This window comes from Lagopus leucura, unplaced genomic scaffold, assembly GCF_019238085.1.
Source record: "Lagopus leucura isolate 7727_CA_CO unplaced genomic scaffold, USGS_WTPT01 Super-Scaffold_100004, whole genome shotgun sequence".
In the NCBI taxonomy this organism is placed as follows: Eukaryota; Metazoa; Chordata; class Aves; order Galliformes; family Phasianidae; genus Lagopus; species Lagopus leucura.
The window spans coordinates 23002344-23016535 of NW_024962264.1; the positions used below are offsets into that span (position 1 = coordinate 23002344).

Genomic DNA, 14192 nt, shown 5'->3' on the forward strand with positions numbered 1-14192 from the left:
AATAGTGGCAATGGGATTACACAATAGTGTCTGCACAGCTGAATACAGCAACACAAATGCTATCCTCCATTTATTCTGTGAAATTGTTGTCATATCTTACCATAAATATTCAGGACTTCAGACTTCCATACATCATAAGAAAAAGAACAGCTGGTAGCTTGCAGTGTACTGTGATGACAGCTTTGAATATGCAATGAATAAACTGCTGAGGCAGTATTTCTGGGGAGCAAGTCAACTGAAAGACATACCCCTTCTGTAGACAATTGGCCTGCCACATATTTTAAGATACTGTTCCTAGACACTCAAAAATATGCCATGGGCACTGGAGATACAGTATTTTGCAAAACCTATGTGATCATGTTAGAGGTTGGGCACAAAGTCATCAAATTAGGGGAGAAGTTTCATAACTGCCTTGTTAAAATAGATGTCAATAAAACATAAGGAGACAGTGATGTACAGAAATATTCAATGTAAAAAACTCAGTGTATTTTAAAATCATTTAAAAATCATTTTAACATATTTATTTAAACAGTTAAGTATATAAAAGTTCCTCCTTTTAAATTCTTTCTTGAAAAATTTAGTGATGTCAGTCTTACCTGCATTCATCCCAGTTACATCATGTTTCTCTATTCACAATATAAAAATTGTCTTTCAGTTTGTCAGCTGAAGCAGCCTTTCAGCTCACACTTTGTCATTTGTTTTATTAACCTCTCTCACTTTGTAGCCTTTTGATCAACTCCTCTTCTTCATTTTTTATGCATCCACTTTATTTCTCATTAGTGTCCATATCTCTGTCTCTTACTTCACACATATATAAGATTTTAATTTTCAGTTGTTTGGGACCTTTTTATTACTTAGAAGTAGTGTCGCATCTGTGGCTCCACAAGGTCTGCACCGATGCCTGATACCAGCTGACATGTATCTAGGCTTTTCTGTTCAGTAGTGCAACAATCTTTAATAAGTCTGGATTGTATAAGAGATGTGCAGTGTAATACCCTGTTGTTCGGGTGCAATACTATCCCTGATCAAACTTCAGCAGTTCCAGGTAGGTAACTTCTCTTAGTCCTTTTCAAAGTGCCCCAGAACACAGCAGCATCTCAACTAAGCAATGATCAATACACAGTATAAAGTTTTCTGTATGTTGAGTAGTGGATGATGCAAAACTGTGTTCACCTACTGACATTTGACACAAAATATGTGTCATATATTGGTCACCTTCTAGTCTGAGTGTCAGCATACCAACTGGAATGCTTCATCTAGTACAGGTGGTTTCCAGGTGCATTCATTTCTTGTCAAAGCTCCTGTTCCTTTTCACATTAGTGAATTATTTAGGTTCACTGTATATATCACTCTAGCAATGTAATGATTCCAAGCCTTCTCATGCGGTTCATTCATTTATTTGCAATATACTACATTTGTTTCTAATGCAAATTCTTGCTCCTTTCAAGTCCGTGTTGTTTTTCCTCTTACCTTGAAAATTCATGGATGAATCTCTTTTCTTCCTCTGCGTGTAAATTTTGAGACATCAGAAAATTCTTCACTGACTACAGCTAAGCTACTGTAGTGATTTTTCTAGTATGCTTTTTAAATCCGTATGCTATCTTTTCATATTAAGCATTTGGCTGACTTCTCAGTGTATTTTCTTTTTGTGATAAATAACTTGGTGTTTTTTTTGTGCAAAGAAAAATCAAACTCAATTTTTGCCCAAGCACACCCATCGGTGCTGAGAAAATAGACGTATCTTGGGCCATTTTTGGATCAGCTGACTACTACTTGCAGTACTGTTCATCCCGTGAGTTTGTGAGTACTTCTCCTGTGGAGGGTTTTTACAGCTATTTGAAAATTTAACAGCCTTAGCCTTTACAGCTTTTTTGATGTTTTGGGAGTCCTTGTCCCTTGAAGTCTTTGACTAGAATTCTTTTACAGCTCCCCAGCATAATTATTCACATAATATTATGCTACAGTAGCTCAAGTCTGATTATTTAAGTGGCTGAGTAGGATGTTTCATGAAAAATGTCTTCTATAAGCATAGCTTTGTACTTGACATTTCTGCTCATATATAAAAGCCATTAAACAAGACAGTAATTCTTCTCTTCAGGCTCAGTGCAGTTATCATCTGTGTGAGTCCTATTGACTACATAAGGACTTTCCATATCTGTCAAGATTGTAGGACTGGATTCCTGTCTTCCTATTTTGGAGACAATTTAAGCCCTGTTCAGCAGTAGCTGCTTGTGTCACGGAGCAGAATACATATCCTGTGCTAAGTGGTGAGGTCCACACAGCTTATTGCTCATCCCTCTCCACTGAAAACCAGAAACCCATCCTGTTTTGTCCTCCTCATCACTTTTCCTGCAAATCAATGAATGTCAGAACATACTGTGAATAAGAATTAATAGAACAACACAATGTGATATATATTTTTTTTAAGTGAATGCAAGAAATATGAGTTTGCTGCTATTCCACTTGCTTGGTTGTTTCACTAGCTGTAATAAAGGTTCAGAACTGTAGTGAACTATTATGTAAGTAACAGGGAGCTTCTTTACTTGGTATTACCCTTGGAAAATCTATAGATTAGTTTTAAAGTATCATTTGTAAGTATCTGCCAATTGTCTTGCTATTTGAAGTCTCTGGGCTTTTTTTTGGTCTTCAGTCTGATTCACCTGAGGGGACTGCCATCTCTGTAAGCCATTCACTGTGTCAAGAGAAATGCTCGTGGAAGTTAATAAATGTAAGAGAATTAGAGAAAACCTGCATTTCCCCTGTGATTTCTGGGACTTCATTTCTTCTGCCCGTAAAGATTAAGGTTTTAGTATTTACCATGCAAGTCCATCTTTATAAAAGAACATCTTGTTTTGATTATTTAGAACCTGGAGTCACAAAGGCTACCTTGTAATTAGATATATGTTGGTAGAAATGGAAAATGTATTGTAGTAGTCAGAATCTCCAGGGGAAGGTTTCTTATAAAAAGTCTATTGAATTTATTCATATGTGAAAAGAACAGTCAATATCTGAGATATGCAATGTCAATAAAAGTGAAATGTATTAACATACAGTCTATGTTACAGAGCATGGCCCTGCCAGTTAGAATATTTCAGCTTTGTTTCACAAAGCTACTGTGTGCTTTTAAAAACATAATCTCTAAAGGAAAATACAATTGATCTCTTAAAAACAGAACTCCCAGTCATAAGAATGAATAGTTTAATAAAAGGTGTAAGATAAGGTTTATATATATATATGTTTTAGATTGCATATTAGAAATGAAAGGTGAAATATGTGTAATGTTTTTCATCACTGTGAATGTGGATGAGAGGATTGTTTTATGACATTCATGCTTGTGGGGATTCTCTGTCATCCCAATAGTGGCAAAATCTACCCAGCTGTCTGTTTGCTATTTTGGTTTGGATAAAAGATAGCATTTTAAAAAGTGATAAGGTAGAAAAAATATGGCAGAGCATTATTCCATTAACTCGATACCCTGTTAATAAACATCTAGCTTACTGAAGTACTTATCTGCACTAGCTTACTACCAAATCCTAGATCAGTGGCAAATAGTGGAATTTTTATTTGCCAGTTCTTCAGGGTTTGTATTATCTGCTTCTATTGCCACTAATAAACCACCAATAATAATTCAGAAAGAAAATGCCTCCTGGGGAGATACGTATCCCTTAGGGGCTGTAGTGCTACACATAGCATAATATCCAGTTTCATGTCTATTCTCTGATGAGAAAGTTCTACCAGAAGCTTTCTACTTGCTGACAACACGTTAGTAGAAACGTGTTCCTTTCATTGCCTAGCTCTAAAACTTCCAAGTCATGTATTGACACAAATTGGTGGAACAGTTGGATTGAATTTTCTTCAGTTTGTTACCTCCTTCCTATTCAGTGTAGATCTGTTTGTATTCCTGTTCAAGGAATCAGTGAACAACATCAAAATCCCAAGTGCTGTCAATGTGTTTACTTCATTAGAAATATCACTGTCTCATAGTGAAAAAAATCACGCTTATAAATTTTAAATGCGCCTTCTATGAATATTTGCTAACACTAACTTTAAACATCTCACTTGTTTTCTATACTGTTTGTGGAAAAGGATGAGTTAAAGTAATTCAAGTGAGTTTGAAATGTTTATTCATAGAATGATGGTAAATTACCGCTATGAGCCAAATTTTAGGAGTTTCAGATGCTCCTGTGGAAAAAAGCAGATGTTTAACTCCCAGCAGTAGCTCTGTAGCTATTTACTTTTGTCTTTTTCTACCCTGCACCTGTGAGACTGAAATGAATTGAAGAGTTTTGCTCACATTCAAATGCGAGTTGTTTCACATTTTGTACAAGGACTTCATTAAACACATTTGCAAAGTCTCTTTCTTTCGCTGTGGATCTATTTAGTGATTAACAGAATTTGTTTATAGAAAGGGAATTTTTAGAAGGCTGTCTACCACGCTTTACATAGCTGTTCCTATCACACTGCCTGTTTCTCAAAGAGGGTCAATAAAGGTACATGTTGTTTGCAATAAAGGTAACTGTGAATGCGCCTGCGTTCACTTGCGCACGCACACAGTCCTAATATCTTCATTATTGTTTTTCCATGTACATTGCCAATCTTTCCCATTTTTCAAGCACAGCATGATGATTCCTGTCATCCTCTGTTTGTTTCACTTGCTCTTCAGGTCTCCTGTGATGGCTGGAGGTCTATTTGCCGTTAACCGGAAGTGGTTTTGGGAGCTGGGAGGCTACGATCCAGGATTAGAAATATGGGGAGGAGAGCAGTATGAAATCTCCTTTAAGGTAAGACATCATGTCTTATGTAATACTTACGTACTACGTAATACTTCTTTACTTGTTAGGTTTTGTGCCTCTGGATTTTCATTTCTTCATGCTTTATGGTCCTGGTAAGTTCACTAATACTTAATTTTGTGTTTTAACTACAAAGAATTTAGTACGGTTCTTTTTCTTTAGGAATTTCTCCAAATTTCAAACAGAACTATGCCATAAACGTGTGCTTCAAAAACTATACAAAAATCACTGAGTGCAGTTTTCTCCAAGTGGTAGAAGTTTACCACCATCGTGAAGCTTTACTTTGTCCCTTGTATCAAGTCTTCTCTACTTACCTTCCATCAGACGTTGCACCTACTGAACTCCATCATGTTGAAGGTAGGCCCTTATAGGGTCAGCTCATGGAAAGAAAAAAAGAAAGTCATAGGAAGGAGAACCCTTTTCAACACAATCACTAGATCACCTTAGTTCTTATGAGCTGTTATTGGCAGGCTGGGTTTTCAAAATCAGTTGATTTTTTTAACTGTGTTTGGATAGTTAAATTGATAAAATTGTAATGTCAGAGAGTTTTCAAGTGCTGAGGTTATGTACAATCAGCAATCTTACATCCTCTATGTGGACATGTGTATTCAAATCAGTTGTTTGGCTTTTACATGCTGAGTTCAAAGTCACTACCTTTTGTTACCTTTTACATGTCAGACAGGTATTTCCATTAGTTTAATGAGGTCTACATGCATAATTTTGAAAATTCATTTTCTTTTGTTCCAGTTTACCCAAAATTAAGAACTTTACCTAATGCAAATGTTTTCAATTAGCTAATACAATTTCATTATATAAATGAATTGAGTCAAACATGTATGGATAAAGTTTGGATTTTTAATCAGAATTTACATTAAGCTTCAGGATCTTTCCATCCTGCTTCCAAACTCCTACAGCGTAAAGCTCAGTAAATAAATTTAGTATGTCAATCATACTAAAGCATATCGTACATATTGCTTCATCTGAATTTCTGCAGTGATTAAAACAACAGAGCTACTGCCATTCTATTGAATGAAACATACACCATGATCCTACACTGGACTCCCAGACTGTCTTTATTATGAGAGTTATCAAAACTAGAAAAATTGTTTGTATTAACTGAACTACTCTCTAAATCATTTTTACACACAGCAAAATAAAATTGGAAGGCAAGGGAAATCCAATAGTTAGAAATCATGTTTAGAATATATCAATTTACATTCTATCCAGATAAGTCATTTCAAAGTCAAATGTAAGTATTCATTTGCAGCTGTAACAAGAGTTTCTGACAGGTCACCTAAGATTTTATTATCCTATTCCATATATTCTTTATATTTGTCATCACAAAGAATAAAATTGTAATGCAGTCCACTCTTTGTATAGAAACCATGGTAACAGCACTAGAAACTGAGATACTGGAGTACCCCAGTATGTTTTGCTTAAGCAATAGATTTTTTCTGTAGCCAGCTGTGTCACACTGGGTCTCATTTCAGTCAGATCTTCTGAGTCATCCCATTAGTACACACTAACCTTAACGTCCCTGTCTTTTTAATTAATATTAAAAAAGAAGAAAGAGAGGGATTGCCTAATAGAAACAGCTTTATACTGGAAGAACTCAACCTATGCAAGCTTCAGAAAGAAAGACTTGTTTTGTTTGGAATGACAGAAAATGGAAGAAAAATCAATGAGACAGGAGAGAGAGACGGGACAGACTTTTTTGTTAGACCAGAATCATCAGTATCAGCTTGATTTGGTGCATCAACAATTTCTACATCAAGAGCTACAAATTCAGTCATCTTGAAACATTTTGAAGTGACAACAAATTATTCAGTTTAATTTAGTATTCTATTTACAAACTTGAGAGATTGATGGACTAGCCATCTCTGTTATTCATAAAGTCAGTGAAGAAAACAGATTACCAGCCTGTGTGAGACCTTTACTTGAGTGCGTGGGAAACTATATCTTAGAGTCCTTAGGACAACCAGTGGTATGGTTTGTGGAAGTGTTGTATCGTGAGTGCTTTGCGTCCATACTATTATTTAGTATTAATGCTATTTTGTTTGGCAAATAATTATTTGGAGCACAGTGCTGCAATAAACTCTCTCCATAATATCTATAAACACCAGTTCCCAGTCATTTCTTCAATTCAATTAGATCTTAAGTATTCTGTGAAAATATGTTTTTTCCATTAAAAGCTGCAGAAAGAAGCCAACTAGAATGTCCCATAACTATACAAAGTTCATCTTCAAAGGACTATTTCAGGCTGGTCTTTAAACTCAGTGATGGACTTGGTGTTCCTTTCATGTTCTTCACATCATCTTGTTTTTAACTATCAGATTATTTTTTATGAAAGTTGCTACATAACTGTAAACAAGCAAATGACCCAGCTACTATAAATGGATACCTTACGTGATAATATGACCTTCCCTGTGTCAGACTTGGGATCCTTTTGATTAATTCAAATACAGTGACATAATTATGAGAGAGAGCATGACAGAGAGAGCTGTCACAGACTCTCTAGAAGGAAGCAGTGTCTGGTTCACACTGAACTAACAGCCTATGCCAGCTTCATGAAGTTCAACACAGACAAGTGCAAGGTCCACAAGGATCAGGGCCATCCCAAGCACAAATACAGGCTAGGTGGAGAATTGAGAGCAGCCCTGTGGAGAAGGATTTGAGGGTATCAGTTGATGAAAGACTCAACATGAGCCAGCAATGTGCTCTTGCATCCTAGAAGGCCAACCGTATCCTGAGTTACATCAAGAGAAACATGACTAACCAGTCGGGGGATTCTGTCCCTCTATTCAGATCTTGTGAGACCCCAGCTGGAGTACTGCATCCAGTTTTGGAGCCTCCGACATAAGAAGGACATCAAGCTGTTGGAGAGGGTCCAGAGGAGGGCCACAAAGATGATCAGAGGGATGGAGCACCTACACTCTAAGGATGGGCTGAGAGAGCTGGAGCTTTTCAGCCTGGAGAAGTAAAGGCTTCAGGGGGATCTTATAGCAGCCTTTCAGTACTTAAAGAGGGCCTACAAGAAAGCTGTGGAGGGGCTTTTTAGAAGGGCGTGTAGCAACAGGATGAGGAGAAATCGATTTAAACTTGAAGAGAGTAGATTTACCCTAGATATAAGGAAGAAATTATTTACTTGAGGGTGTTGAGACATTGGAACAAGTTGCCCAGAGTTGTTGTGGTTGCCCCCTCTCTGGAAGTATTCAAGACCAGGCTGGATGGGGCTTTGAGCAACCTGATCTAGTGGGAGGTGTCTTTGCCTATAGCAGGGTGTAAACCCACATACCAAAGGGAAAAGATTACTTGATATTAAGATCATATTCAGAAAAGGCATCTTCGCACCCAAAGATCTCTGTGTTACTGTACCATGGTTATCCAAAGTCACCCCACAGTCTAAATGAGAGAAGTGTTGGCTACAAAGCAGGTGTGTAGCTGTGAGCGCAGAGTATGGGCTTGGACAGCTGGAGAAGTTGGATGTTTGAGAAATGCATAATGGCTACATCAGTGCTAGTATCAGGACTCAGTTAAATAGTCCTCAAATGGCCTCAAGTCCTTCAATCTAAGGCTTCATCCACTTCTTCATCGCGATCTTACTATCAGCTACTCTGCTATGTGAATTGAAGGCTGGTGCAAGAGTCATCAGGCACATGCTAACGCCAGCAAACCATATGGCTTTATGAATTTAAGATGCTAAGGCAGAGATTGAAGACTGGTTAAAAAAACCGTACAGTAAAATTATAACAGGACAAGTGGTTGAACGGGGAGTCAGACTGCAGTTCATGACACAGAGAGGTTGAAACACATTTAGGAAAGGTTCTCCCTCTTGGAGGGACAGTGTCTGTTTTGATGTTTCTTACTGGCTGTTTCATTAGATTTGACCTGGGATAAGGCACGAGGATTCGATGCAGAGCAGTCCTAACCAAAAGTCTTTTTCTGTGGGGGAAGTTGCGTTATCTCACTACACATGGACAGAAGGTTGAGCAAAAATTTGGTTTTGTGTGTTCTCTAAAAGAACAAAAGATTCTACACAGAGTGGATCTACACTGAAGCTAAATTTACAGCACAGCAATTCATTAAGTTTCTCCAAAATACAGTAAGCCTCCTAATGTTTCTGTGATATTTGAATCTATGCAGTAGCATGAAAGGAAACTTCCCCAAACTTCAAACAAACTTCTATTCCAGGTGCTGAGTTGTTAAGAGCACAGCTTTCTGTTTTGTTCTGCTTAACAAAAAGGCTGCTTATTAAGTTTGCCTGACCTTTATTTCCTCAGGGAAACCAATGTATTTCTGTCTTGCTCTTGCCTAGTAACATTACTGTGGAGGACAGTAGCAATTGTAGAACTGGGTGCTGCACTGATGGACTGCTGTTTCCAAATCAGAGCATTCATGCACAAATCCATGGATGGTGAAGCAGTCACAACCTGTGTCTCAAAATATGACCCCTTCATTAAAAAGTTTCTTAGATTAATTTTTGCAAAAGAAATAATGTGCAGTATTTTAATTTTTTTTTGGCAGCATAACCTCAGGATCAATTTTTTAATTAAAAAGATGTATGGTGTCTTGCTGATGATACTGTTCAGGGTATGCTTAACTTGAGAAAACTGTCAAAGCACTGGAACTGACCTGATGAATAGTTTCCTTTCTCATTAACCAGGGAAGTCACTATTTAGGAAATCCTAAATTTAAATCTGTTAGAAAGGCACAGTTTATGTAGTAATTTCCAAAATATATTGAGTGGTGAAAGATATTCATTTCCTGTGTTTGCTGAAGATCCTTTATGCTAGACATTCCTTAGGCATACACATAAATCATACCTTAACAGAAATGCTCATGCTGATACCCTTACCTCTTTGAAGCCAGTCACCTATCTCTAAGGTTTTATCCTTATGCATGCTGACGTATCCTCCAGATTCTATTTATCCCTTTTTTTTTTTTTTTCCAACACACACCTCCAAGTTTATTAATCCCTTTCTTTACTATCATTGCTGTTACTTCCCTTCACTGCTGACAACCTTGGGGGGAGGCAGGAAGTAGGGCAGCATTACCACTTGTCAATGCAGTTATAACCAATACAGACTCAGTATTCAAAAGGTGCTGGTGATGGCTGTTGAAATATCCATGGTCATCAGTTTCCAATGTACACAGTACTGTTTCAATATCACTGGCATGAAATCCCACTGCACCGCAAGTAAATGGTTTTGCTGTTTCTGACCTTGCTGGCCACACATCTGAAGTCATTGTTCCCATTTTTCAATCTTTTCTTGCATTTAGTTGGACATTCTTGTTACATTGAAAAATTCATAATAAAATATTCTTCCTTCTCCTTTTCTACTGCTGCCAAATCTCATTGTATTTATATAATGAGGCTTATAGTAGGGAGGCTTATATTTCAGGAAGAATGTCTGCAACATCCCATAATGTTTTGTATTCTTATTTTCTACACCTTTTTCAGCCTCCCTGTGGTAGTACATTTCTCCTGGTCTTAGTCTCTCTTGCTCAGTGCTCATAGCACCAAGCTGACAGCATTGCACGGCATGCTTTATATTCCTCTTCCACCAGTTTACTGTTTTGTGTTTTTTTTTCCTATAATTTCAGTGTCTCTTGTCATTGTCTGTCTTATTACTGACTCTCAGCAGCAGCAGTATATTTCTCAATTAGTTTTGAAGCCTGATCCAAAACCCATTCAGTCCCTCCTCAATCTTTTACTTAATTTGTTATATGTTTACGTTCCTCTTCCCAGCAAATACATCCTCCACTGCTCCAATATCATGAGTCTCTTACTGCGGTAATTATGATTACAGCATAGCATATGGATTGAAATCTTGTTCTCTTGTGCACTGTATTTACATTTTACAGATAGTCTCTCAAGCTGGATAGATAAGGCAAAGAGGGAGAGAGCAGGCAGCATTCTTTATGAGGATGAAGTAATATGAAAAAGGGTGATTCACCCCAAAGTCCTGTAACAGCTGTATAATGGAACCAGAAAAATGTTGTGGCAATACCTAAGCTGCAGTCGGGACCTAAACCACACAACCATAACTTAATCTCTTTAAAAAGCTTTGCATTAATTCTTGCCTCTTGCTTTCAACCATCCCCATAAAGTGTTTTGCAACATTCTCTGGGAAAGAGCTACATAAAGACAAATCGTGAGATAGTATATAGATGACACATAAACTACTCTTATTTTGATCTTTCCAAGCTGAAATTGCACTGTTTTGGTTTCATCTTTGTTTTTTATACCTCAGACACGGAGCAGATTCATTGCTTTTGTAAGGAGGAGGCATTAGCAATCTTGAGAGTTTCATTGCTTACTTCTTAGATAAACAGAGGCATCAGTGTTGTGATATCATTTTACCAAATGTCCCACACCACCTGAATTCCTTTCATGGTACACTGAAGAACTGCAATATTTAATACAGAAACCATTCTCCGATTTCCTGTATTCAGTGCAGGTGACATAAAAATGCACATTTTAAAGACAGGGTTGCCAGAATTGATCTTCCCAAGAAAATATAAAAAACGCCTTTAAAACCATTCTGAAGCTGAAAGATAAACAGGAACAGCTGCTAAATGTCCTTCAAGGCAGCCGAGGATTCATTTCAATTACCCTACACAGAGCACCTCAGGTGCAGCACAGCATTTTCAAGTTTTATGTCTATCAAATATAAACCTAACACAAAGTGTTTTTTCCTCCCACTTGTTATTGCCTCAGCATACCTGACAGGGCTTTTTTCTGAATCTTTTTCTTCTTTTCCTTTTTTATTTTGTCTTTTTTTTTATTTTTTTTTTTTTTTATTTTTTGCTTTAACTGATACCCAATGCAGTGCATGTCTACCTCTGCTCTCACTGGCCAAGTTAAATTAACATTGGCCTACATATGTATATGTGTGTATATATATACTACTTTATACTACTCTCTTGGGTGTTTTTTTTTTTTGCATTTGTTCTTTGTTCTGTGGCTGACCTCCCTCTGAGTCAAACTTCTGTGCTGTCTCCTCTTCAGTGACTTAGAAACCTTGCTTAATAACTTCAGTGTCTTGTCTAGCCTTCAAAATAATGTTTTCATTTAAAAAAACAGCAATGAATAGTCAGTATATGCCTGCACTTTCATCAGTGCATTGGTTTATTTCAAGACAGCCACAGAGATTTCCACCAGAAGATCCCAAAGGAAATAATGTACAAATGAAGTATTGACAGAAAGATGAATAATGTATTTTTTAATAATTGGCATTACCCACCTGATTTTAACATTCTCATGTTTATAATTTTTAATATGAGCATTGTGAGGTAGGTGACATGGGCTTAGGCGGATGAAGATTTGACGATTTCAGTGTTTTCTTTATGAAGTATGTTTTACAAAATACTTTCAAAAAACAAAAGGTCGTGTCAACATGGCATAGCAAGGCTGCTCTGGGCTGCAACGAGTTCTTCTGGCACAGATGCAGGGCATTTCTTTGGGTCTCCATTTCCAACCCATCAGAAGAACTGTGCTCACGCTTAATTCCATCAACATACATGTTTCCATTTGACAGAGTGATAATCCAGTACAGCTGCCTGTATAACCCTGTGCTGCCAATCTGCACAATGTGTCTGCCCATCTGACATGCTGCCATGCACCAGAAGCAGCAGCATGGCACTCCTTGCCCTGGAAGGACAGGCTGCTGGGAGCTGTTAAGCTCCCAGGTAACTCACAGCTGTACCCAACTGCACAGTGAGGTCTCTGGATCTGCAGGGCAAGCCCAGGATCTTCCCCCACCTCTACCAGTTTCAAGCCTTCCTTACTTCCTCCCCTAGCGTACTTAAGTTTGTCCAGCAGTCTGCTGCAAAGCGTCAAATGATTACCAGGTCTCAGCTGGATGTCAGGGCTGCCAGCTGACAGACTACAAGGGCCAATACCCAAATGACCCATAAGATGTAGCTTCCTAAAATGCTTTGCAGCTCAAGCCCTCATGCTAAAATCCCTGCTTTTTCCATTCACAGCATGAGTAGCACAGTCAGTCTCAGGAGCTGAATTCCCAATTGCTACTTTCGGCAATTGCTTTCAGTTACACTCAAGCACCAAGTTATTCCATAGTGCAGTGCTTAGCATATGCGTGTTCAGATTACTAAAATTTCATTATAAGCTTACGACCACACAGCCAGGACCGCACAAATGTAGTGCAGGCAAGCACAGTGAAAGAGGCCAAACTCCTGTCCGTTTTTGCTGTTGCTTTAAGTGAATGAAATTAATCATTTATTTTTTCCTGTGATTTCAGTAAGCCAGCAGCTACAGCCAGTTAGCAGGCAGGGAGGAGAGGGAGGGTATAGAATGTAAGGTTAAAAAGTATAGATGTACATTGTCCTCTTCAGGCCTCACAGAAAACATCAAACATTCATAATCATAATATCTGACACCTTTTGTTAGGGATCTGATCACTGTTGTTTTAATGGGAAGCGTATCAACTTCCTGATGAATTCCTTACTGCATGTAAGTCATTCACTGGTAAGATATGCTGTCATCTGTCTGTTGTGCTTTAGCCTAGGTCATAAATTTGCTTCATCTCACTCCAGAATGCTTCGAATACAGATAAAATCATATCTAATACATGGACCTGAATTCTCATCTCAACGAATGCAAATGTTTCATGACACATCTTTACATGCACCTACATAAAGAAGCACTTAAAGGACAAGCGTTTTCTCTCTCAGCTTCTATGTGGTTTTCTTTTAAACAGGGTGGGAAGGGGCTCGTGGAATTTTTGTTTCCAGTGTGCTCCCCTGAAGTTCAGGGTCCTGATGCTGCTTTTTTCTCCAGATCACAAATTCCACCAGGCCACAATCACAAAAGCCCAGGCTGCCTTCAATCTTAACGTCGTTAATGGTCTCCTCTGCATTGGTGAGCATGAGATCCAGTAGGACTTCAGCTTGGGTTGATCTGTCTAATACCTGGAGCAGGAATTTATCCTCAACAGACTCCAGGAATGTCCTGGATAAATAACATCAAATAACTCTTGATAAGGACAAGCCAACCGGGGACCAACAGTTGCAAGCCCTTGCATGGACAGAGGGCCAAGGCTTGCAGCTGGTTTGATTGTTCTGCAAGGAGGAGAAAATCCCCCAGAGACAGTCCTGGGTTTTGACATCCCTCGGGAGGAACCTGGGGGTCTCAGAGAGCTGGCCAGCAGAGTTGGAGAGTGTGGGGAAAGCCTGTAGGACTTCCTCCTGCAGCCTAAGAATGATGGAGTCATAGAATCATTAAGGTTGGAAAAGACCTCTGAGATCATCAAGTCCTACTATCAGAGAGAAGCATGAACTTTTATTGAATAAATCTTCTTGCTGTACATGCCTGGGGCTGCATGCCATGGCCAGAGTAACCTGATGGGGCCCATGGGAAGATGTGGCCAAGGCCCTGGT

At 38.4% G+C, this 14192-nt stretch overlaps 1 protein-coding gene across 2 annotated transcripts in view; it reads left to right on the top strand.

Annotated features, from left to right (window-relative positions):
* GALNTL6 (polypeptide N-acetylgalactosaminyltransferase like 6) overlaps nt 1-14192 on the top strand; it is a 420375-nt gene that overhangs the window by 367364 nt on the left and 38819 nt on the right. For both annotated transcript variants that reach the window (XM_042871381.1, XM_042871380.1), the window contains exon 7: nt 4664-4781. In XM_042871381.1, the coding sequence (XP_042727315.1) occupies nt 4664-4781 (118 nt within the window). The remainder of the gene's footprint in view (nt 1-4663; nt 4782-14192) is intronic.